We start from the raw sequence: 24,492 nt of genomic DNA on the forward strand, positions 1-24,492 counted from the left end.
CTCCCTTGGTCACAACTGTCATCAGATTTCAAAATTATAAAGCCATTGTGACCTACTCTGGAGAGAAGGATGCATGATTGTTATCCACCTCCATAATCATTACCTGAACTTGCCTCTATTTTACACAGAGAATGGTATAAGATTCCCTTGAAAACCATAGAGGACCTGTAATAACTGTTATGAGGTGACAGAAAGCTGTTCTAAATGCCAGTGGGTTTCCTACACCATATTAGGCATGTTAATGTTTGCATTTTGGTGTTTCCATATTTTTGTCCACCTCCTGTATTTCTCCCACTAGTCAAGCTGTTGTTGTATACAGCTCCGTGTCATACAGTGAAATTAAAATAAGTCTCTCTTCTTAATGTTAAAATTTGTTCAGTCATATCATTCATGTTTCTCCTATTTCATCTCAGTCTTACGGTAGTGTCAAAAGTTTGCTTTTGCACTTCACCAAATTGACTTTCTGTAGACTTTAATTTGTTTTATATCTGTATTTACTTAATTAAATTATTCATTTCTTTCATTCCTGACAATATCACATAGCTTAACTATCTCAGAATGTCATTCCCTTTTAAATTTAATATAGTGTATTTTAATTCCTGTATTTTTTTATTTATCGGAGCCTTTTCTTGTCATGACTCAGCCGTAATACACAGTGTCACACAAGGAAGAAAAATAAAGATGTTTTGGCGTTTATGCAGCTCACTGGCTTTTCTGTGCAGCGTGCTTCACTGCACTGCTGTAACACGGTGCAGCTGTGAAGTGGGATTACAACTCTCTCTCATGCTGGAAATTGCTACATGATTGCCCGTTTCCCACTGAAATCAGCTGCCGTCTGCCAAGCAGTTGAACATTTTTCTTTTTGTTCAGTCATCTTTTAGCAGTACTTATTTATGTGGTACAATGCTGTGACCACTAATTGTATATCAGCAGCACCAAGTTCCTTCTTGATCACTGGTTTGTGACACTTGGATTAGCATGTATACCTTCTTTCATGGATCAGTCATTTTTTCGGTTGCTGAGGGCTACACCACATTTTCATAATAATTTCTCGTGGGTTACAGATTTTTCCTCTCATGTACCTAACTCCACTAATCTTCCTTATCAGTTTTTCTTTAATGTTCATCATTTTAATCTTCTTTTGTGGTTTATGTGTAGTCTCTTGTTAGTTTCAGTTTTTAATTCACATCCAACAATAAATTTCATCTGTCCCCTTCACTGGAATGTCACAAATGAGGTGTAATGTTTAACATGATTTTGCCCTTCTTTACCTTTATTCTTGATCAATCTACCTTTTTACATTCCACTTCTGATCTGTCTTCTCTTGCATTGCAGTTATGAATTGTTACACCACATTTCTAAATCTTTTCCAGATAACTCAAGAGATTTCAATAGTATTAACTACATTTGTGTTCTCTTCACAAAACATACATTAACTAGTTTAGTTTACATTTCACTGTCTTGGTTCAGTGTCATGTCCCAGCTCAGAATCAGAAAGAGTAACAAAGATTATTTTAACTGCTCTCTTCTTAACAAGATTCTATTATTTCTCCCTACGTTTTGGAACTCAGCACATCTCCAAGGCAGGGCAGCAATCCATGGGACTTTTGTTGCTGCATGCAAGCAGGTATTTCTTCTCGTGAAGTCACTGCAGTTGTAGTCCTATGTTAAAGATGTGCATCATCCTTCGATAAACACTTAAATGCATTTTTTATGAAGCTGCTAGGATGCCACATATAATGTATGTAATAATTACAGGTGAAATCAATAAAAGCGACAATGTTGTTTTGTACAAAATTGTGAATTTCCAAATGTTTTTCACTGATCGTTTTGAAATTTAGACACAGCAGTCCATTCAAATACACACTTTTTTTTATACATATGCACCCTTTATCAGAAATCTTCCTATACACTGTATGTTGAGAGAAGAGCTCTGACAGCTGGCAGTACAATTGCCAGTATTCGACACAGACAGGCAGCGAGAGAGGGGGGGGGGGAGGGGGGGGGGGTGACAGGCCTTCTCGTCCCACCACCCTTCGACCCACGGCAACACTTGGCTCCATCAGAATCTAACAATGCTGTGTCATTCATTGAAGCATTCCTGTAGGGACAGCAATGTACTGACTGATGTGTTTCTTGATGGAATATTTTTTCACAAGCGCTACCAGTGTTCGTTTGTCACCACACACACACACACACACACACACACACACACACACACACACACGCACACGCAAATATTTTCTTTAATGATGTTGCAGACATTTGACTGCAACAATTTTTATTTTGTTGTTATACGGTTCAGATTTTGCTGTATTTCATACCAGTCTGATATCTTTTGACATATAAGTAAGTTACTGTACTTGAAAATGGCCTGTAGCCGAACTCTGGACTGTATAACAATGAAATAAAAATTGATACTGTCAAACGAGGATAACATCATTTAAAAAATTACCATGACTATGGTTCCAGCCAAAATAAAAAATACACAGAGTCAGATTTTCAGCATTAACAAGGTGAAGCAAATTACAAAAATGTTGTGTGTAAAATATCGAATAATTTTTCATGCGGGAGGACAGAAAACCCAAGATCATCATCATCATCTGATTGATCTTATCTCGTCACGACCACAAAGTCTTTCGTATCTTTGCTGCTGCTGTCCTCATCGTCTGATAAAGAAATTACAATATTATGAACGGATTCTTCTCTTACACCTTCTTCTATTTTTGACCTTGTAATCTCCTTCCGCACTTGGATCACAATATTCTTCCAATTTCCTGGTGTTATTCAGGTGACAGCTTCATTTACTAGCCTCTTTGTTTTGTTTCGCACCGTATAATCTGCTTTTATTTGAGCCCAGATGAGTTCAATTGCGTTGTAATGGCAGTGGAAGATGTATAACTTTGGGACCGTGGTTCTCTGCTAATGTATCAATCACATAATGCGTCTTCATGGCTTGTATTGTTTCACTAATTCCGGAAGTTCCGCTTTCCGCATATTGTGTTCAAAGCCTGTTTTACTCTCTTTCAATCCAGCGCTCCTTGCAGCAGCCATTGGTGCCTTATTTAGTTGTACAGAATGGTACAGCGCATTTTCCATTACAAAACACTACCATAACAGACATTTGGTAGCAAATGAGTAACAAATCAGTCTTTGAGTGTATCTGCATTAATCTCCTCGTGTTAGTCTACATTTCTTTTCCACTGAAACATCATCGTAGCACCAGGCAAAAAACCATTCATAGAGCCAGCGTGAACTATAATTATTCGCCCTCTCTTACCAGTTGGCATAGTCATAGTTCCATGGCATGTATTGTTTGTCCATGCGACGGAATGTGCATGACACACGTTGACCCATGTTTCATCAATCCATATTACATTTTCTGGATTCACTGCTAGCAACTCCCGCAAGAAATTACATCTCCATGCTACAATGTTTCCATGTTCCATTAATACCTTTTGATCTGAGAACTTTTTCCAACAGAAGCCAATTTTTTTCATAACAGTGGAGAGACTTGTCATTCTGCCTGCGAACAAACCACTGTCTGACAGTGATGCCCTCACCTTTTTAAATGTTGGACACTTCTGTAGTACGCATATATGTGTTGCCTGATAGCACTTTCGTCAGATTTGTCTGTTTCAGTCATACGACGTGATCTCTTCCTTGACTTTCCAGGTGTCACAATAACAGGGCTCACAGCTGAATTGACAGCTTCTTTATCATTTGTGATACTCTTCACTGTCGCTGTAGAGATGTTCAATGCTTCTGCCACTCTGTTAACCACTTTACTCACTGATATCAAAGGCCCACCAATGTCCCTTTCCCTTTCAAAGTAAACATGCAATCTGTGTATAAATTCGCGTGCTTGGGATTACAGGGTAGCTCCTTTCCCAAAAGCCCTCTTCTCTGTGCAACAGGCAGCCATTTTCCGCTTGCACACAGCAAGAAACTCGCAGAAGTAGCGGAATGCACATGTCTATGTATACACACGAACCCGAACGTAGCATGTGGCACAAGTGGCTGAAAGCAGCAGTCACGCAGCACTACAGCAACACTGGGACGTTGCCGTGGTAACGTAAACAAAAGCTCACGATCTGATTGGCCGTCATGAATGCGCAAAGTACGTGTGCCAAGGCCGCATCAACTGTCAAGAGCTCTTCTCTCGCTGTATGGAGTATAGGACAGCATTTTTTTATTGCTGTTATTGCAGTACTAAAAAGGAACAAATGTTTTAATGTTACCTGGTATGTGTGCATCCTTGAAATGACCTTACTCATGTTTCTGTGCAAGCTCAGTAGGTGGCAGGGCCGTGCTGAGCAACATACTGTATGGGTTCTTGGCGCATTAGTTATGTGGACGTGATGGATGCTAATTGTGAGCAAAGAGTGAACATTAAGTTCTGCTTTAAATGCAGGAAAACCCCTAGTGACATCTGGACAATGACTAAGCAAGCATATTCAGGCGAAAGGTTTTGTGAAGGCATAGATTCAGTGCAAGACAATCCGAGAGCTGGTCACCTGTCTACAGGACATACCAACGTGAAGCATATAAGGCAGTTATTGCAAGAAGATCATCGTATAACTGTGCATGCAACATCAGAAGAACGTAATTTTGATTGTGACGTGTATCATAAGATTTTATGCGAAGATTTAGGCAAACAGAAACTTAACGTGAAACTCATCCCTCTTACACTAACACACGAACAGAAAGAGGAAAGGCAAAGAATTTCTGCTGAACTACTGGATAGAGCCAGATGTGATCCCACATTTCTGTCAAAGATTATTGCTGGTAATGAAAGTTGGTGCTACAAGTATGACTGTAACACAAAGCATCTAATGCTGAATGGCATTGTGCCAGATCACAAGCCTCAAAAAAAGTCAAACGACAACTTTTGAGAACAGAGGCAATGTTGATCGCATTCTTTGATAGTAAAGCAGTAGTTCACTGTATGTTCCTCCAGCTCAAACAGTGAACCAGACTCTTTACACCGAAGTCTTGAGACATTTGTGACAAGCAATTCGATATCATTGCCCTGATTTGTGGCATTCTCACGACTGGTTCTTATTGCTTCATCTGTTACCGAGTATCTGGGCAGACAATTTTATTATTGCCATTCTACATCCACATATTCATGCAACCTCTCGCCTTGCAATTTTTTTTCCCTTGTTTCGGCAAATGAAAAGGCGACTGAAGGGAAAGGCTCATCAAATATTGTGTGTCCGCAGCTCAGGGTCTAGTGGATAGCACTGCTGCCTCTGGATCACAGGGTCCCGGGTTCAATTCCCGGCTGGGTTGGCAATTTTTTTTCTGGACGGGGACTAGGTGTTTGTGTTGTCCTCATCATTTCATCATCATTCGTGATAATAGCTAGATTGGACTGTGTACAAAAATTGGACTGTGTAAAAATTGTGACTTTGTATGGGCGCCAATCATCATCATGAAATATCACAGACATCCAATGGGCTTTGACAAATTAGCTTACAAGTATTGCAATTGAAAATTTCCCTGCTTGCTTCCAAGACCTCCTGAAACATTGGCAACTGTGTATAGATAGCAGCGTGGACTACTTAAGTAGGAGCTGGGATTGTTACTGGGTAAGTGCTACTTTCCATTTTTTTTTTTAAAAAAAATCTGTCTTGGAACTTTTTTGAGAAAGGGAGTATAAATTACATTATTACCAAAAATATTGAACTTTTCTTGACCGATTTAGTTTAAATTTCTACACAGTGCTCTATATTTTTCGATATAGTAAAACATTGTTAGCCAACAGGGAAATTGTACTTTTTGCCTATCAGCTATGTTTAAAATACTGCTACAGAATCTGCATGTGCTAGAACAAAGAGAGAGGGCAAGAGAGGAAATGGAGGGAGAGGGGTGGGAGGAAATGGAGTGAGGGGGGGGGGGGGGGGGGAAGAGGAGAAGGACAATGAGAGGGGGAGGAGAAGATGGGCAGAGAAAGCAGAGAGGAGGAGATTAGGAGGTATATCCAGTTCCCTTACATATTAGAAAAATGTGCTCTCTCTCTCTCTCACACACACTCACTCACTCATATGTTTGTTTATTTTTTTATTTTATATAGTTCCGTAAGACCAAATTGAGGAGCAAATCTCCAAGGTCATGGAAAGTGTCAGGACATGAAATTATAACATAAAAGCTATAATAGATAAAATAAAATGTTTATGGACCCAAAAAAAGACAAGCCATAAGTTTAAGTAACTGCAGTCAACAATATAACATAGGAATCAACTTAATTTTTCAAGGAACTCCTTGGCAGAATAGAAGGAGTGACCCATGAGGAAACTCTTCAGTTTCAATTTGAAAGGGTGTGGATTACTCCTAAGATTTTTGAATTCTTGTGGTACTTCTTGAAAATGGATGCAGCAGTATATTGCACACCTATCTGCACAATAGTCAAGGAAGTGCGATCCAATTGCAGATTGGATTTCTGCATAGTACTAACTGAGTGAAAGCTGCTAATTCTTTGGAATAAGGTGATACTGTTAACAAGAATTGACAGCAAAGAATATATACATTGAGAGACCAATGTCAGAATACCAGACTAGTGAACAGGGGTTGACAAGAGGTTCGCAAACTTACACCATTTATTGCCCGAACTGCCTGTCTCTGAGCCAAAAATATCTATTGAAATGGGAAGAGTTGCCCCAAAATATAATACCATATGACATAAGCGAATGAAAATAAGCAAAGTAGACTATTTCTCGTGTCGAATAATCACTTACTTCAGATACTGTTTGAATAGTAAAAATGGCAGCGCTAAGCCTAAACATGGACTTTCCACAACAATTTACTATCTATCTGAACACCTAGAAATTTGAACTGTTCAGTTTCGCTAATCATATGACCTTTCTGTGAGATTAAAATGTTAGGTTTTGTTGAATTGTATGTTAAAAACTGAGTTATACTGTGATTTAGGGTTAGTTAATTTTATACAAGCAAAGAACTTACGTCATGAACTTCACTATTTGAAACAGAGCCAACATTGCACACAACATCCTTTACTACCAAGCTAGTGTTATCAACAAAGAGAAATATTTTAGAATTAGCTGTAATACTAGAGGGCAAATCATTTATATAAATAAGGAACAGAAGTGGCCCCAGCACGGATCCCTGGGGAAACCCCTATTTGACCGTGCCCCAATCAGACCCCACATCAGTCATTCTCAAAACTGTGAATAATGACCTTTTGCTGTCTGTTGTTAAAGTAAGAGGTGAACCCTTTGTGAGCAATTCCCCGTATTCCATAATGATCCAACTTCACGAGCAATATTTTGTGATCAACACAAACAAACACCTTAGTTAAATCAAAAAAGATGCCTGGCATTCGAAACCTTTTGTTTAATCCCTCCAGTACCTCACAGAGAAAAGAGAATATAGCGTTCTAAGTTGTTAAACCACTTCTAAAGCCAAATTGTACATTGGATACCAAATTATGTGATATAAAATGATCAGCTATCCTTACATACACAGCCTTTTCAATAATTTCAGCAAATACTCGTGGTATAGAAATAGGTGTAAAATTGTCTACATTATCCCTTTCTCCATTTTTATAAAGCAGCTTTACTACTGAGTACTTTAATCATTCAGGGAACTGGCCATTCTTAAAGGGAAAATTACAGATATGGGTAAGTAAAGGGCTAACATGTGCAGCACAATACTTTAATATTCTGCTAGGTACTCCATCATATCCATGAGAGTCCTTAGTCTTTAGTGATTTAATTATTGACTCAATCTCCCCCTTGTCAGTATCACAGAGGAGTATTTCAGACATCGATCTCAGAAAGGCATTTTCCAAGAGAGTTATATGTTTCCATGTAGAAACTAAATTTTTATTTAATTCACCAGCAATGCTGAGAAATAATTGTTAAATACTGTACATATATCTGATTTATCAGTAATAGAAATATTTTCACTTCAAACTGACTTTATATTGTTGACTTTGTGCTGCTGACCAGACACTTCCTTCACAATTCATTTGAGTCGTATGCTGGTAATACTGTCATTTGCATTGTCTACATTTTCCACACAGTTAATCATTTCTTATGCTTTAATCACTCCTCTCTAGTTTCTTCCATTACACTGTCCTCCTGACAAGGGAATCTCCCCATCGCACCCCCTCAGATTTAGTTATAAGTTGGCACAGTGGATAGGCCTTGATAAACTGAACACAGATCAATTGAGAAAACAGGAAGAAGTTGTGTGGAACTGTGAAAAAATAAGCAAAATATACAAACTGGGTAGTCCATGGGCCACATAGACAACATTATAGAGACCGGGGGCTCAGGAGCAGCGTGGTCCCGCGGTAGTGTGAGCAGCTGCAGAACAAGAGGTCCTTGGTTCAAGTATTCCTTCGAGTGAAAATTTTACTTTCTTTATTTTTGCATAGTTATTATCTGTCCGATCGTTCATTGACGTCTCTGTTCACTGTAATAAGTTTACTGTCTGTGTTTTGCGACCGCATCGCAAAACCGTGCGATTAGTAGACGAAAGGACGTGCCTCTCCAATGGGAACCGAAAACATTTGATCGCAAGGTCATAGGTCAACCGATTCCTCCACAGGAAAAAACATCTGATATATTGTATACGACACTGGTGATGGCATGTGCGTCACATGACAGGAATATGTTGTTGACCCACCTAACTTGTACACTTGGCGAATGGGTAAAAAGATTCTTCTACCTTGCCCGATTTAGGTTTTCTTGTGGATGTGATAATCATTCCCAAAAAAGTGATGAAAACATAAGAGTTTGTGACATAAACTGAAAATAAAAAATTAAACTTTTCAATAGATAGAAGATTTGAACCAAGGACCTTTCGATCCGCAGCTGTTCACGTTACCACGAGACCACGTCGCTCCTTCGTTCTCGGTCTCCTTGATTTTGCCTATCTTCCCTTGAACTACTCAGTTTGTATATTTTGCTTATTTTTTCACAGTTCCACACAACTTCTTCCTGTTTTCTCAATTGATCTGTGTTCAGTTTTTCAAGGCCTATCCACTGTGATAACTTATAACTAAATCTGAGGGGGATGTGATGGGGAGGTTCCCTTGTGAGTAGTAAATTACATATTCTTCTGATTTCAGTCTTCGTGTCCATCCTACAGTAACTCAGCAACTTCTACCGGGCTAATTTTATTTCTAGCCATCTCTCTTTCAAGATTTTCCAGTTTCCTGAGATCTTAGTGGCAGCGCATTTTACATTCAGGTATAAACCTAACATGAAGGAAGCCATATTTTGCATAGAAAATTGTGACTGTGTATTGCTGGGAAAGTAATTTGTAGTAGTATTCCATTACCTTCTTTAATCCTGGAGGCTGCCCCCTGTCATAGGGGTATATGTCAGATGTTGCATTGCATGTTGGTCCCCAAGAGCTATTTCATTTCCCTCCTCCAGCTGTATCTGGGAGACATTCCCTTATATGCCATGTGGGGAAATGCCTCGTAGCTGGCTGTCCTTATGTGCCTTAGCAGTTAGGCAAAAAGTGATTCATTGTAAACTGTTTCCTTTACATTATGGGCAAATTTGAACCAGTCATAAAATATTCTCTGCTTGCAAAGTGTCATAATTTATGACAGATGATGATTTTATGTTTTGTTCTATATCATTATGATGAAAGTGTTCACACATACTGTATTTGACAAGCCGCACCAGACAGATCTGATTTAACTTAGTTTGTTTGCAACTATGTGGCACTTAAAATGTTCTGTCGTTTCTGTCACTCGTTCTTATGTGAATATTAATCCATAAGCCACAATTTGTAGATGTATCCTGTGTGACATCCAAAAGGTGGCTGCTCATTCTTCATAATATGTGGGGTGTATATGCAAAAAGCAGCTTTCATATCTTGCTTGAACTACTATATTTAGCCGAGTATAAGACAACACTAAATTTGCTGAGCCCTGCCTTTCGGAGTTCTTCAAAAAAAGTCTGCACGTAACCTCATTAGCCAAAGCTTCATCTCTGAATGTAAAAGACTCCTATAAATGTAACACTAACCCTATATACTCTACCAATCAACCTAAAAATATTGACCTCGGCTGCAATAGTTTAATCTGTATTTTTGTAATGAAGAATTTGAGAAAAAACCACATCTTATAATTGCAAAAGGGGAATGCACACACAAACAATTACATCATTATGTAACTGGGTAAATATGATATTGAAAATACAGTATATGGTATTGCTACACATAGGTTTTTTTGTGTATTTGGTCCAAGTATGCATAATGGAGATAAAAAAATTGGAAAAAGTTACAGGTAGTGTCTAGCTAATGGAGATACAGTGATAGTAAAATAATTAATTTACATTTAATGGGGGAACAGAGCTGTGCATAGACAAAAGAATTTGCCAGAGGAGGAGAGGGGAATGCAAGACAGCAGAAGACAAAACCAGTAACAAATTAACGAAATTGGGTACAGTAATGGATAAACATTTGGGAAACTGCAGATATACCTTAATTCATTCTATACTATTAAAAACTGCACTCAAATAAGTGCTATCAAACAAGAGAAACATGACCAGTAAAACTGAAAGGATTGTTCATTGGTTATTTATAAAACCATTTTCATAAGATTTGTGAAGATTCAAATGTCAGAAGGCTGATGGCTACTCTCCCTTTCATTTGCGAGCACGATTCTGTACGGAACGCACATAAAATCTAGCAATACAGGTTTAGACTGCACAATGAATTATGTCACCATCCACAGAAACAGATGACTTTTTGAATATGTTAATGGTCCTAAGAAAATATTGTAAGCTAATGCTTGTGATTCCTATTATCTTGTTGATAACTGGTACACTGCTCTGTATTTGCTGTGGCATATTGCCAGCTGGTGTTATTTACAATCTCAATATGCTGCCTACAAAGTTGCAAATCTGGTTATCAGTAAAATAACAACATTGTGTGATGTTCTTGGTTCTTAATCTAAAGTAACTTAAATTCCTAGTCCAAGTTCATCTTTCTAAAGTAACAGTGGAACCATTGGAATACCACTGGGAAGCCATATGAATTGGAAACAGAGCGAAAAATGACTCCTCAAGTCAAATTACTGTCTTCCAGTCATCAGCAGTTATCTCAATTTGGTGTCATTTGGTTAGTGTTACCTCATTATTGGTATTGACAAGAGGTTAAGAGATTGCCTCTTGATCCTAGATGCTTACATTGTGCAGGTCGTAATGGAATTTGACTGGTAATTGAGTTCTTAGGTCAGTTGTGAAACATTAGCTTTGTTGCTCCTTGTGACAGACATTTTCTCTTTTTAGTGACAACTAACTATTAGCTTGATTCAGTATGGTGATGTTTTAGTGGGGATTGTGTGTAGTGATGTAAAATGCCTGGGCATTTATGCATTTTGAAGAGTACTTATATTTTATATTGGTAAAGGTCTTTTGCAATACTGCTTCAGTAGTGGTAGGGTAAAAAAGTTGAAAAAGCTGCAGGAGCGTTAGGGAAGAGTCAGTAGGGGAAATAAATTGGAGTGTAAACATAACTATACATTCTTAATGAGGTCAGTTCGTGGGATAGTACATAATAAAAAATAGAAAAAAAAACTGAAGTTGAAAAGTAATTCTTGAATAAAGGTCGGTTTGTATTAAGTAGGTAGCCTGTTGATAGTATTTTTACATACACTATACAACTGCAAAAAAAGAGAGTAAAAAAAGTTTATGAATAATGATTTTAATTAGGGATGAGTCGTGCCAGTTCAGCTTCCATGGGTCCAAGAATTGCCAATTCTCTAGGAATTGAATGATTCCAGAATCTTGGGCATTGATTATTTGTTATTAAATCCCTTGTATGTTGCCTTTCTTACTTCATCTTCGCAGCAGTGCAATCATACAGAAATAGATAAAGAGAGGAATAGAATAGAAAAGTATAGTCTGCCTCAAATCTCGCTATGTCGCTTATCTGTCAATAAAGCTTGCTCCCCTCCCCCTCATTGAAAACAGTTTAACATTTATTATCAAGAAACACATGCCAGCTGTTTAATACATTCAGTAATAATTGTGCTATCAATAATTAGTCTTCAGTAATATTCCGAGATTTGACTCAGATTATAAAGTGTGTTACATTACAAAGTTGTGACCTAGGGACAATGTTCTTTTGTACCAGGCTACTATCACTACACAGTTGTTCAGTGCAGTGTTTGTTTGTTGGGGGAGCAGAAGGGGGGGGGGGAGTAGAACCAATAAAAATAAAAGGACATTGTAAATGATGAGCAACTGTCAGTAAAAAGCATCCTTCATTGGTACAGCAAGTTGGAATGCTAGTGATAAAAATAAATAAAGAAAATTAAAATGCTTATCACTTCTTTCATTTTGTTCTTGGTAATACAGGCAATGAATGGCACACGTATGTTCAAATATAAACATTTACTAACTTATAATATCAGGAGTATAGTCCCATCCCTTATTTTAATTGGTAAGTTATACATTGTAGCTGTAAAAACTTTCAAAAGTACTTTTTTAAATAAATACCCAGATTCTGAGCATTTAAAATTGCTTTGGGCAAATTCCCATTTATAAATCTTCTGCCCACTGGACATTTGCCTGGATCACATCACTAGTTATGTGTGCCATCACATCAGGACTTTGTTGTTATCGGTACACTTGACCTACATGCCGTGTTCAATAAAGTCACTAACTGCACTGTGACATCCTCCCCTTACTCATATTGAGAGTGAGTTATCACTTTTGCCTCAGCTACATCTGACCAGTTGCATGGATTGTAACATACTGCTTAACATGCTCCAATCTTAATTGCTGCACTGCGATAGCACAGGTCAGACACATTGAACAGATGATCAGCATTACTAATGCACAAATACATAGTATTCCAGAAAATAGGTGTTCCCATTATTTTGATGACAAATTATATTGTCTTCACTGTCACCTATGCCATGAATAAACAAATTAGAAAACCATATATAGGTTTGTATGGCAGCTGGCAGATTGTTACCACCATGGAATATAACATTCTCTAATGTTCCCCTAGTCCGCAGACTACCTCATCTGACAGGCTGTAGGTTCTTGCTGTTTTAACATGTAACATGAACCAGATGGCAAATTAATATTTATTAGTAATCCAGAAAGTATTGGAAAGGGGTAGGGGGATGAATTGACATTCAGACATGAATTCTTTGGTCTATTGCCCTGACATGTAAAGGACGCAGTTTCATATGTCATATGTCTGAGAGGGAGGCTAGATCCTTCTAGCTGAGTTGATTGTAATCTACATGTAGTTAGCCAGGACATTGTAACTGTTCAGTGTGTGTGTGTGTGTGTGTGTGTGTGTGTGTGTGTGTGTGTGTGTGTGCATGCTGTCAACAACTCAGCATCTCAACTCTTCATGGAGTTTACCTTTACTCCTTTAATTATTTATATTCCATCACGGATGTGACATAGGTCATCCACTCATTTCCCACCTTTCTCCCCTCTTTCCTCCACCCAGGCACAGATAACACATTGCAAGTTCTTTGTAGGTAAAATGAAGTTTGTTCCATTGTTTGGACTGCACAAACAGTTAATTTTTTTAATTTTAAAAGCCAGTAATCTTTGGGTGTTTTCAGTCTCTTTTTATGTCTCATCTCTCATGATCTGAGATTGTGTTAGTTTTGTACTTTGTCCCTGATTAGTCTCATTTCCTACAGTGTCTAATTTCTTCTGGTGAATAGAATGTCCATTGTTTTTGGAAGCTTGCACTAAATGTAATTTCTTCTTCATGCCTATCTCTGTTTCTGCTCTGTTAGTTAAAAATTTAATTTGTAGTTATTTGATGACAGCTTTAATCTGTTGATAATTTTCCTTGCCTGTTACCCCGTTCTACGTGGTTTAATACTAAAAGATTGGATAGTTTAGGGAAAACTTCCAAGGCATTTGTTGGATGTGAAGTGGTAGTTCATTATTCATTAAAATTACCATAACCATTTACTGATTGTCCTCACTGCATAATTAGACACTCTTGTGACTTCTTCTGAGTGTATTCCAACATCTGAAGTCTCAACAATCCATTGAATTTTTGTTTCAGGTTTATCTTAAATTCAATCTGTAAACATAAATGTGGAATTTGGGATACTGTGATTTTTACTATGGTCTTACATAATGTAAGCTGCTAGTCAGGCTCCAGTGACAAGGGACAGTGGCCATGCCTGTGCACACCCGTTTGTGTGTTCTATTTCAGGAGGAGGTCATTTTCATCCGAAATCATAAATGTTTAGTAATCTTTTTCGTTGTGCCTGTCTGCAATTCAGTGCCACCTCTATGTGATGAGTAGCAATCTATCCTCATTGTATTGATATTCTGTAATCTGAGAAATTTAAGAGTTACAGCAATATGAAATAGAATACACTGCTACTCACCACTTAGGTGAAGCTGTGCTGAGTGATAGGCAGATAGATAGAAAGTAAATTGCTTCATATTACAGCTTACTAGGCAAGTGTGGTAACCATTGCCCCATCTGGGACACTGCTGTACCGCAACTGCACGGACTATCTCGGTACGTCTCTTCACAGATCCTCACTCCCTTTGAGCGCCACCTTATCCGCAGTCCCTCCTGTTCACTACTTAGAGATTTCCACCTGACGTTGGATGTATTTGTGCATTTGCATTGAAGAAAGTGGATACATTGCCCAGAAAGGCCATTCCTGTGTCTCAGAAGGCGCAGTGGTTACCACACCTGCTTAGTAAGCAGGAGATCCTGCTTTCAAATTCCGGTCTGGTACACATTTTGGTTCATCACCACTGATTCCGCAAAATATCCTGCTGCAACTGATAGCAGTGATGCTCCTGCAATTAACATATATAGTGCTCCACAGCTGCTGGATCTGCGTGGTGTCTGTTCTTTGGAAGGAGCAAACACTGTGCATTCAACTGTTATTCTGGCTGATAAACATGATGACATATGACAATTATGAAACTAAAGTATTTTCTTCCTAAAAAACTGTAGGGAATCAAGAAGTGACTGCATTTACAAGAATCTCTAGAACAATGACAGTAAATGGCATAACTGATAGAGATTCCAGACAAACTTTGAAGGAATCTGTAAGAACACTGTCTTGTTCTTGGTACTCACAGCAAAACAATGTTAACTTGATGAATGTATTATAGTGCCCTGCTTCAGAACTTGGAAAAGGCTGAGCCTTACAGGAACTTTCAGTTTTTCAATGAAGCATTTATATTTACAGTTAAATAATATTTTGCAGATGTGAGCGAAGTGTACTCAGTAAAGAGTAAAGGCAGCACTACTGTATTTTCTTGTTCGATGTGACATGACCACACACACACACACACACACACAAACACACACACAGAGAGAGAGAGAGAGAGAGAGAGAGAGAGAGAGAGAGAGAATGAATGAATGAATTTTGTATTAATATGAGAGATGAATGTGATACAACTGTGGCATATATTGTAAACCAGCTCACTGTATGTTGCATAAAAATAAAATTAACGTGAAGTCTTGGAAAGATATCTCTAATTGTTTAAACATTTTAATGATTTATTTTGTGGCACAGTCTCACATAATTCAATAAGAAATCATCAGTTTGAGTCATCACAAGTCTTTTCGTATCATAAGAAGGAAACAATAGTTTACTCCCAAGCTCTTTGAGGACCCACTTTGTCAAATGATATTTCAAATCTCTTTCTGGGTGTGATTTTTTTCGCATACATGCAGGATCATGGGACCAATGTAAGAATGCTAGTCTAATCAACCCCATTATTAGAATTGGCTCAAAAAATTGTTTTATTTCATTTTTATTTGTCACTGTCCATTTGCCCAAGTACGGTGATGCATAAAAGTTTGTTTGTTCATTGGTTTCCTCAAACAATTTATCCAGTGCAAATAATTTGTAGAAGGTTTCTATTGCTACATCTGACCTTATATTCAAACAATGGAAAATCCAGGACGGAATGTAACAATATATGAAAAGGAAGGTCGCGCTACTCACCATATAGATAGCAGAGATGCTGAGTCGCAGGCAGGCACAACAAAAAGACTATCGCAAATAAGATTTCAGCCAATAAGCTTTTCGTCAAAAGTAGACGACAGAGGCACAAACACAGTCATGCAAACAAAACACTCTCACTGTGTGTGTGTGTGTGTGTGTGTGTGTGTGTGTGTGTGTGTGTCTTGTATTTTTGACGAAGGCCTTGCTGGTCGTAAGCTTACTTGTGACAGGCTTTTTGTTGTACCTATCTGTGACTCAGCATCTCCACTTTATATTGAGTAGTGACCTTATATTCAAATTTTCAATTCCAGATGCAGAACAACAGGCGAAAGGTATAAGCTGTGTTTGATAACTTTCCAGATCATGCTGTCCTGCAACATTCTTCTCTCCTTCCTCTAATGACAAAACTCAACCACTCTGTGCTGTTTATTAGGATAAATAATTTCACTGCTGTTGCTTTCACTCTCTGTGATCAACATTTTCACATTCAAGGCTAAAGACAGATGTTTGTGTACACTTGACCAGGAACTGGAGAGAAATGAATGAATATAAACAACAAACAGTTCTACAATGTTTGTATTGCTTTGTCATAACTTGAACAGATCCCAGGCCACAAGCCGGTCGTGATGAAATCCTATCTAGTGAGGGGAAGGGGTGGGGGGGGGGGGGGACAATAAAGTGCAAAAGCTTGCAAAGTGTTGAAAGAATATCCATAATCATATCATTCTAAACATAGTTATCTTGTACTATGATAAGAAACATTGGACCTTATATGTTTACACACCTGCATCAAGTAAGTGCCAATCTTGCTTGAGCGTTTAGCATTACAATATCAGAAATCAGAGCAGTTCTAAGCAGCATACGTGGCCTGATGGAGAGATCGTTGCAACTTTGTGCAATAGTCAGTGCATTGATGATGATAGCATCCTCGTTGGCAAAATTTTCCAGGAGGATGGCAGCATCAGAAAAAACAACATGGAATGTTAGATCTCTTAATTGAGTAGGTAAGTTGGAGAATTTAAGGGAAATTGATAGGTTGAAATTAGATTGGGGGAGAATTTGTGAATTGTGGTGGCAGCAAAAACAGGGCTTCTTGGACAGGTCAGTAAAGTGCCATCAACACAAAATCAGAATGAGAATTTCACTCTGCAGCGGAGTGTGCGCTTATACGAAATCTCCTGGCAGATTAAAATTGTGTGTCGGACCGAGACTTGAACTTGGAACCTTTGCCTTTCGTGGGCAAGCGTTCTACCATCTGAGGTTCGCAGAAGAGCTTATGTGAAGTTTGGAAGGTAGAAGATGAGGTACTGACAGAATTGAAGCTGTGAGGATGGGTTGTGAGTCGTGCTTTGGTAGCTCAGATGGTAGAGAGTTTGCCCGCAAAGGTCCCGAGTTCAAGTCTCTGTCCGGCACACAGTTTTAATCTGAACAGGAAGTTTCAACACAAAATCAGTTGGGCTAATCCAGGAGTAGGCCCAATAATGAATAAAAGAATAGGAATGTGGGTAAGCTACTGTGAGCAGCATAGTGAACACATTATCATAGCCACGACAGACACAAATCCAATACCCACCCCAGCAGTACAAGTTTGTGTGCCAACTAGCTCCACAGATGATGAAGAGATTGGAAGAATCTACATTGAGATAAAGGAAATTATTCAGGTACTGCAGGTAGATGAAAATTTGCTATGGGTGACTGAGACTTTGTAGTTGAAAAAGGAAGATAAAAAAATATGAGAACATGGACTGGGGGAAGGTAATGAATGAGAAAGCTGCCTAGCAAAATTGTGCACAGAGCATAATTTCACCATCGATATCACTGGGTTTGAGAATCATGAAAGAGTGTTGTATACATGGACAAGATATGGGGACACTGGACTGTTGCAGATTGATTATGCAATTGTTAGACACTGGTTTCAAAACCAGTTTTTAAATTGTTATGTATTTCCAGGGGCAGAAGTGAACTCTGACCATAATTTATTGATTATGAATTGCAAATCAGAACTGAGGAGAAAATATTAAAATTCAGCAGGCAAAAAGGAATGCAAAAAAAATAAAAAATTAGACAATGGAAATCCAGGATGGAATGTAACAGTATTATGAAAAGGATAGTTGGTACTAACCATATAGCAGAGGTGCTGAATCACAGAAAGGCACAACAAAAAGACTGTCAGAAAGTTAACTTTTGGCCAATAAGGCCGTTGTCGAAAATCGACAAAACGCGCGCGCGCCCACACACACACACACACACACACACACACACACACACACACACACAAAACCACAACTTGCACACACATGACCACATTCCCTGGCAGCTGTAACCAGACTGCAAGCAGTACTGCTTTATGGGAGAGGCAACCAGGTGGGGGTAAGGTTGGGGCAGGAAGGGGGAAGGGTAGCAGAGTAGGGGTGGGGGATGGTGGTTAAGTGCTGTTGGGAGTGTGCATGGACGAGGTGCACAGCAGGGCAGCTAGGTGCAGTCGGGAGGTTAGATGGATGGCAGGGGAGAGAGAGGAGTGTAGCAGAAAATGAGAGAAGTAGAGAGAGTGAGTGCCTTGGTGGAATAGAGGGCTATGTAGTAATGGAATGTGAATAGGGAAGGGGCTAGGTGGGTAAGGGCAGTGAGTAATGAAAGTTGAGGCCAGGAGGTTTATGGGAATATATTGCAGATAGAGTTCCCATCTGTGCAATTCAGGAAAGCTGGTGCTGGGTGGGAAGGATCCAGATGGCACAGGCTGTGAAGCAGTGATTGAAATGAAGAACATCATGTTGGACGGCATGCTAAGCAACAGGGTGGTCCAGTTGTTTCTTGGCTACAGTTTGTCGATAGCCATTCATGCGGACAGATAGCTTGTTGGTTATCATGCCACATAGAATGCAGCGCAGTGGTTGCAGCTTAGCTTGTAGATCACATGACTGGTTTCACAGGTAGCTCTGCCTTTGATAGGATAGTTGATGTCTGTGACCAGACTGGAGTAGGTGTGTGGGAGGACGTATGGGACAGGTGTTGCATCTGGTTCTATTACAGGGCTGTGAGCGATGAGGTAAGTGATTGGGAGCATGGGGTTGTGTAGGTAGTGATGAGGATATTGTATAGTTTTGGCGGGCGTCGGAATACACCTGTCAGAGGGATGAGGAGGATAGTGGGTAGGACATTTTTCATTCAGGGCACAATGAGAGGTGGTCGAAACCCTGGAGAGAATGTAATTCTGTTGCTCCAGTCCTGGGTGGTACTGAGTCGTGATGGGAATGCTCATCTGTGGCCGGACGGTATTGGATGACTGGAAAGAAAGGGAACAGGAGGTCTGTTTTTATGCAAGATTGTGAGGGTAATTACAATCTGTTAACACCTTAGTCAGACCCTCAGTACATTCAAAAGGGAGCACTCGTAACTACAGATGCGATGGCCAAGCGTGGTTAGGCTGTATGGAGGGACTTCTTGGTTTGAAAAGGGTGACAGCAGTTGAAGTGGAGGTATTGCTGGTGGTTGATAGGTTTTGATGTGGACAGAAGTACTGATGTAACGATCTCTGAGGTGGAAATCAAAGATGGGTAGAGTAGGACCAGGTAAAGCGAATGTGGGGGGGGGGGGGGGGGGGAGGTATTGAGGTTTTGGTGGGGGGGGGGGGGGGGGGGGGAAGGTATTGAGGTTTTGGTGGAATGTGGATGGAGTGTCCCCACCCACAATCCAGATTACAAAGATGTCATCTGTGAATTTGAACCATGTGAGAGGTTTGGGATTCTTGTTCTAGGATGGATTCCTCTAGATGCCTCATCAGTAGGATGACATTGGATGGTGTTATGCGAGTGCCCATAGCAGTACCCTGGATTTGTTTGTAGGTAATGCTTCAAAGGAGAAGTAGTCATGGATGAGGATGTAGTTGGTCATGGCAACTAGGAAGGAGATTGTTGGTTTCGAACCATCGTGTGTTGGGGAATATAGTGTTCAGTAGCAGTAAGGCCATAGGCATTAGGGATGTTAGTGTCCATAAAAAATAAAATCTAAAAATAAAAATAATAAGATTAGATTGACAGAAAGTGCGAAAAGCTTTAGCAGGAATATCTAGAGGACATATGCAAGGCTACAAAAGCTTCCATAACTATTGATGCTGCTTGTAGGAAAATTAGGGAGTCCTTTGGAGGAGAGAGAAGTAACTGTGTGAATATCAAGATCTCAGATGGTAAGCCAATACTATGGAAAGAAGGGAAACTTGAAAGGTGGAAGGAATATACAGTATGCCTGTATGAGGGAACAAACTCGAGGAAACTTGACAACAATATTATAGAAAAGAGTAGAGGAAGTAGGTGAAGATGAGAGGAGAAAATAAAAAGAATTTGACAGAACACTGAAAGACATACGTGGAAACTAGGTACCGCAGGTGGACAGCATCCTCTCAGAATTACTGAGATCTTTAGGAGAGCCAGCCATGACAAAATTATTCCACCTCGTGTGCAAGATACACGAGACATGCTGTATACCCTCTGGCTTAAAGAAGAATTTAGTAATTCCAATTCCAAAGAAGGCATATGCCAACAGGAGAGAATACTACCAAACCATCAATTAGATAAGTCATAGTTGCAAATAATGACACAAGTTATTTAGAGAAGAATGTAAAACTGGTGGAGGTCAACACTAGGGGATATCAATTTAGGTTATTGAGAAATCAATGAACACGTGAAGCAATACTGACTTTTTGACTTACCTTGCTTGATATATTGAAGAAAGGCAAACCTACATCAAGTGTTTGTAAATGTAGAGAAAACTTTTGACAATGTTGACTGGACTACACTCTCTTAAATTCTGCTGGGAACAGGGGCACAATAGAGGGAGTGAAAGGTTATTTAAAACTTGTGCAGAAACCAGACTGCAGTAAGAGTTGAAGAACATGAAAGGGAAGCCATAGTTGAGAAAGGAGTGAGACAGGGTTGTAGCCTATCCCCAATGTTGTTCAGTCTGTACATTGAGCAAGCTCTGAAGTAAATCATGGAGAAATTTGGAAAAGGCAGTAAAGTTTAGGGAGAATATATAAAAACTTTGAGGTTTGTCAGTGACATTGTAATTCTGTCAGAGATTTATGAATACTTGGAAGAGCAGTTGAACAGAATGCATAGTGTCTTGAAAGGAGATTGCAATATTACCATCAATAAAAGAAAAATAAGAGTAATGGAATGTAATTGAATTAAGTCTGGTGATACTGAAGGAATTAGATTAGAAAATGACACACTAAAAGTAGTGGGTGAGTTTTGCTATTTGGACATCTACATAACTAATGATTGCCAAAGAAGAGACAATATAAAATGTAGAAAGACAATAAGAAGAAAAACATTTCTGAAAGAGAGGAATTTGTTTACATTTAATATCAATTTAAGTTTTAGGATGTCTTTTCTGAAAGTATTTGTCTGAAGTGTAGTCTTTTCTGGAAGTGACATGTGGACAATTCAAACACGAAGAGAATAAAAGTTTTTGAAATGTGTTGCTGTAGAATAATACCAAAGATTAAATGGGTACATCGACTAATGATTAAGAGGTACTGAATTGAATTTGGGGGGAAAAATTATGGTGCAACTTTACGAAAAAAATGGATAAGTTGGTTGGATACATCCTCGGGCATCAAGGCATTGTCAGTTTGCTAATGGAAAGAAAGTATGGGGTAAAAATTGTGAAAGCAGACCGAGACTTGAATACAGTAAGCAGGTTCAAACAGGAGGAGTGTGTGGTAGTTATGCAGACATGGAAAAGGCTTTTACAGGGTAGACTAGCATAGAGAGCTGCATCAAATCAGTCTTTCGACTGAAGGACACAGCAACAACATATTTTTTTTATATTCCATTCATTTTTGAAACTTGTGTATTTTGTCGCCATTGATGAAGTATTATACTTCTTGTTGCTTTATTTCTCCCTTTATGTCATTTTTAATGCATTTGTTAACACACTCATATTATGTATTTCTGCTCTGAACTACTATCTGTATGCAATCTACCTCATCTGGTTGTCATCAGCTTTCCTGTAAATGTGGAAAGACTGGAATTTTTCAAACATAGCATTTAAGAGATATTTGAAAAGGAGTTCAGGAGATAAAATGCCAAGTACTCATTTCAGTAAATAATCTGCTGAAAACAGTGGAAGCTAAGGGAACATGTATGCATAGTATACAATAACAGTCTTCTATGTGTGTGACTGTGTCACAATTTACAATAAAGATTGACCGCCATTTCAGGCAGCCTTCATGAGGATAATAATTATAATGTGTCATTGCAGATGTACTGCATGTGTCCTATTTTTCCAAGTGTCGCATGTCACAGGCACTTGTGTTTGGTTTTCCAGGATGTAGTAGCATTCGGGATACAAGATGACAGACTTGGACACATTGTATACAGAAAGCTATTGGATACAAATGGATATCTGAATGCTTTGTGCTGCCACTGTCTAAGCCAGAAAAATATATTAACCATAGGGACCCAATGAATCAAAGATGCTGTCTGTCAGAGTAGAGCTACAGGAGCTATTTATACCTTAACAACAAATGTATAGAGGGAAAGAATCGTTCTGTTTTGACATCGAGGAACAGGTTCAACAAGGAAGAAGAACAGTGCTTTGGCGTTTTATAATACAAAGAGAATCGGAGGTACTGCCATTAAATGTACCATTAATAAGCCTCGCACAAGAGGAACAAAATTCTTTCTAACAATTGAGACTCATTCTATATTGATGCTACTAGTTTACCCTTTACCGTATGTGTGGCAATACTACTTAGCAAAGCTTATGCCCTTCTTAAGCAGCTTCCTAAAATTAAGAGAAAAATTATAGAAACTGGCAAGATAAAAGAAACAAATACCAGCATGAACCGCAAGGACAATTATAAACTTGCCATTTTGTTACCAACGATTACCTGTCACTGGGCCAACAGGGAAGACCTACCAAGCACATTAATAAGTAATCAGAAACACTGAGATTCAAGGTGTTGTGCAAAGTGCATAAACATATGTCATGGCAGCATTTGCAATCTAATCCACAATTACAAATAACAAAATAAAATGTAAATTCTTTCACCAGCAAAATTCTCTCTTTGCCCCCCCTCCTCCCTTGAATATCTGCAGATATAGCAGCCTAGTAGTGCTGCATCATTGGCACAGCACAAGCAGACTCTCATCATGTCTACCTGTAAAATAGGCAAAACATTGGCTCTTACTCTTCTATTGTTCATTCTACTACATGAAACATAACCTGTATTACAATTTTTTTAGAGTATGTACGCTAACTTCTAGAATTAATCCCCACGTTTTCTTTTGTGAAAAATAAAATTAAATACATTTTTTATTGTGTATGTAGTGTGTTTCATTTCCCATGCTGTAACTTTTCTGTACTAATCACATGCTTGTCTTTTGTTGTTCATTTATTACCACTTACTATTCTTCCATTTTAGGAAAGGCCAAACAGTCTCCAAGAAGGCTTTATTTGTACATGACAACAAGAAACAAATACTGAAAGACTTCGCTGTTAATTTCAGGTAAGTGTGTTTTAAATTGTAGGGTTCATTTACAAGTAGTTCAGTTAGCCATTGCAGTGATTATGGTACTGAATTTCTCTGAAGTCATCAGCTCCAAGCTACCCCAGTCACACACTATTGTTACTTTTTAAAGTAGTATTATCCTTTTACAGTTAGCATCTCGGAAAGGTAGTCCATCACAATTTCTCTGTGGTCATGAAGCTAAATGTCAAAAGTAATGGATAATATCTGTAGCTACAGTTGCTCGATTGGCTAAAAACAATAGTAAATCTGCTCTCCAAGTTGTAGAAGAGATTGACGCATCTAGCTTATCTGTACCTGTGTGTTAACTTTCAGCTTTGCCAGTTGTAAGCAAAACAATTTTTTGTCAGTGTTTGGCTGAGTTCTCATTTTATTTGTTATTATGTAATATTAATTTAGTTATTACTGCTATGGATCCAGAGATGTCCTCAGGTAGCGATTACATTAAAGTTTCTAACCATTGCCACGCTTGTCACACTTCTTTTTCCAAGCTCGCACCTTCTATTGAAATTTTATGAAAAAAATGTGAAGTTCCTGTCCAGAATGTGTAGCAATTAAAAAACTGAGATACATAAGAATCTTCCATTGATAATAATATTTACTGGATAAAATTTTCTCTGTTTTATTGAAATAAACATTGACTGTTGTTCCTAGAAATTAAAACTCCTGTCTGCTGAGGTAGGCCACAAGAAGAAAGGAATATTAGTGTTTGCTGTCACATTGACAACAAGGTCACTATAGACGGCTGAGATAGTCAAGGCAGCAGCTTCTACAATGTTCCACAGTTGAGCCAAATAATCGCATATGCAATAAGGTGAATTAAGCAGCCAATATAGATTGGTTGAAGTTATTGCATCTTAATCAAATCTCTGCTGTTTCATGTATGATAGAAGGCAGCAGCTTCTACAATGTTCCACAGTTGAGCCAAATAATCGCATATGCAATAAGGTGAATTAAGCAGCCAATATAGATTGGTTGAAGTTATTGCATCTTAATCAAA

At 38.6% G+C, this 24,492-nt stretch overlaps 1 protein-coding gene across 5 annotated transcripts in view; it reads left to right on the top strand.

Annotated features, from left to right (window-relative positions):
• The window catches only part of LOC126485133 (poly(A) polymerase type 3-like), a 186,432-nt gene that overhangs the window by 152,195 nt on the left and 9,745 nt on the right, over positions 1-24,492 (top strand). For all 5 annotated transcript variants that reach the window (XM_050108777.1, XM_050108780.1, XM_050108779.1 and 2 more), the window contains one exon: positions 23,388-23,471. In XM_050108777.1, the coding sequence (XP_049964734.1) occupies positions 23,388-23,429 (42 nt within the window). In that variant the 3' untranslated portion in view covers positions 23,430-23,471. The remainder of the gene's footprint in view (positions 1-23,387; positions 23,472-24,492) is intronic.

The sequence above is a fragment of the Schistocerca serialis genome, chromosome 6 (genome assembly GCF_023864345.2).
Source record: "Schistocerca serialis cubense isolate TAMUIC-IGC-003099 chromosome 6, iqSchSeri2.2, whole genome shotgun sequence".
Taxonomy (NCBI): Eukaryota; Metazoa; Arthropoda; class Insecta; order Orthoptera; family Acrididae; genus Schistocerca; species Schistocerca serialis.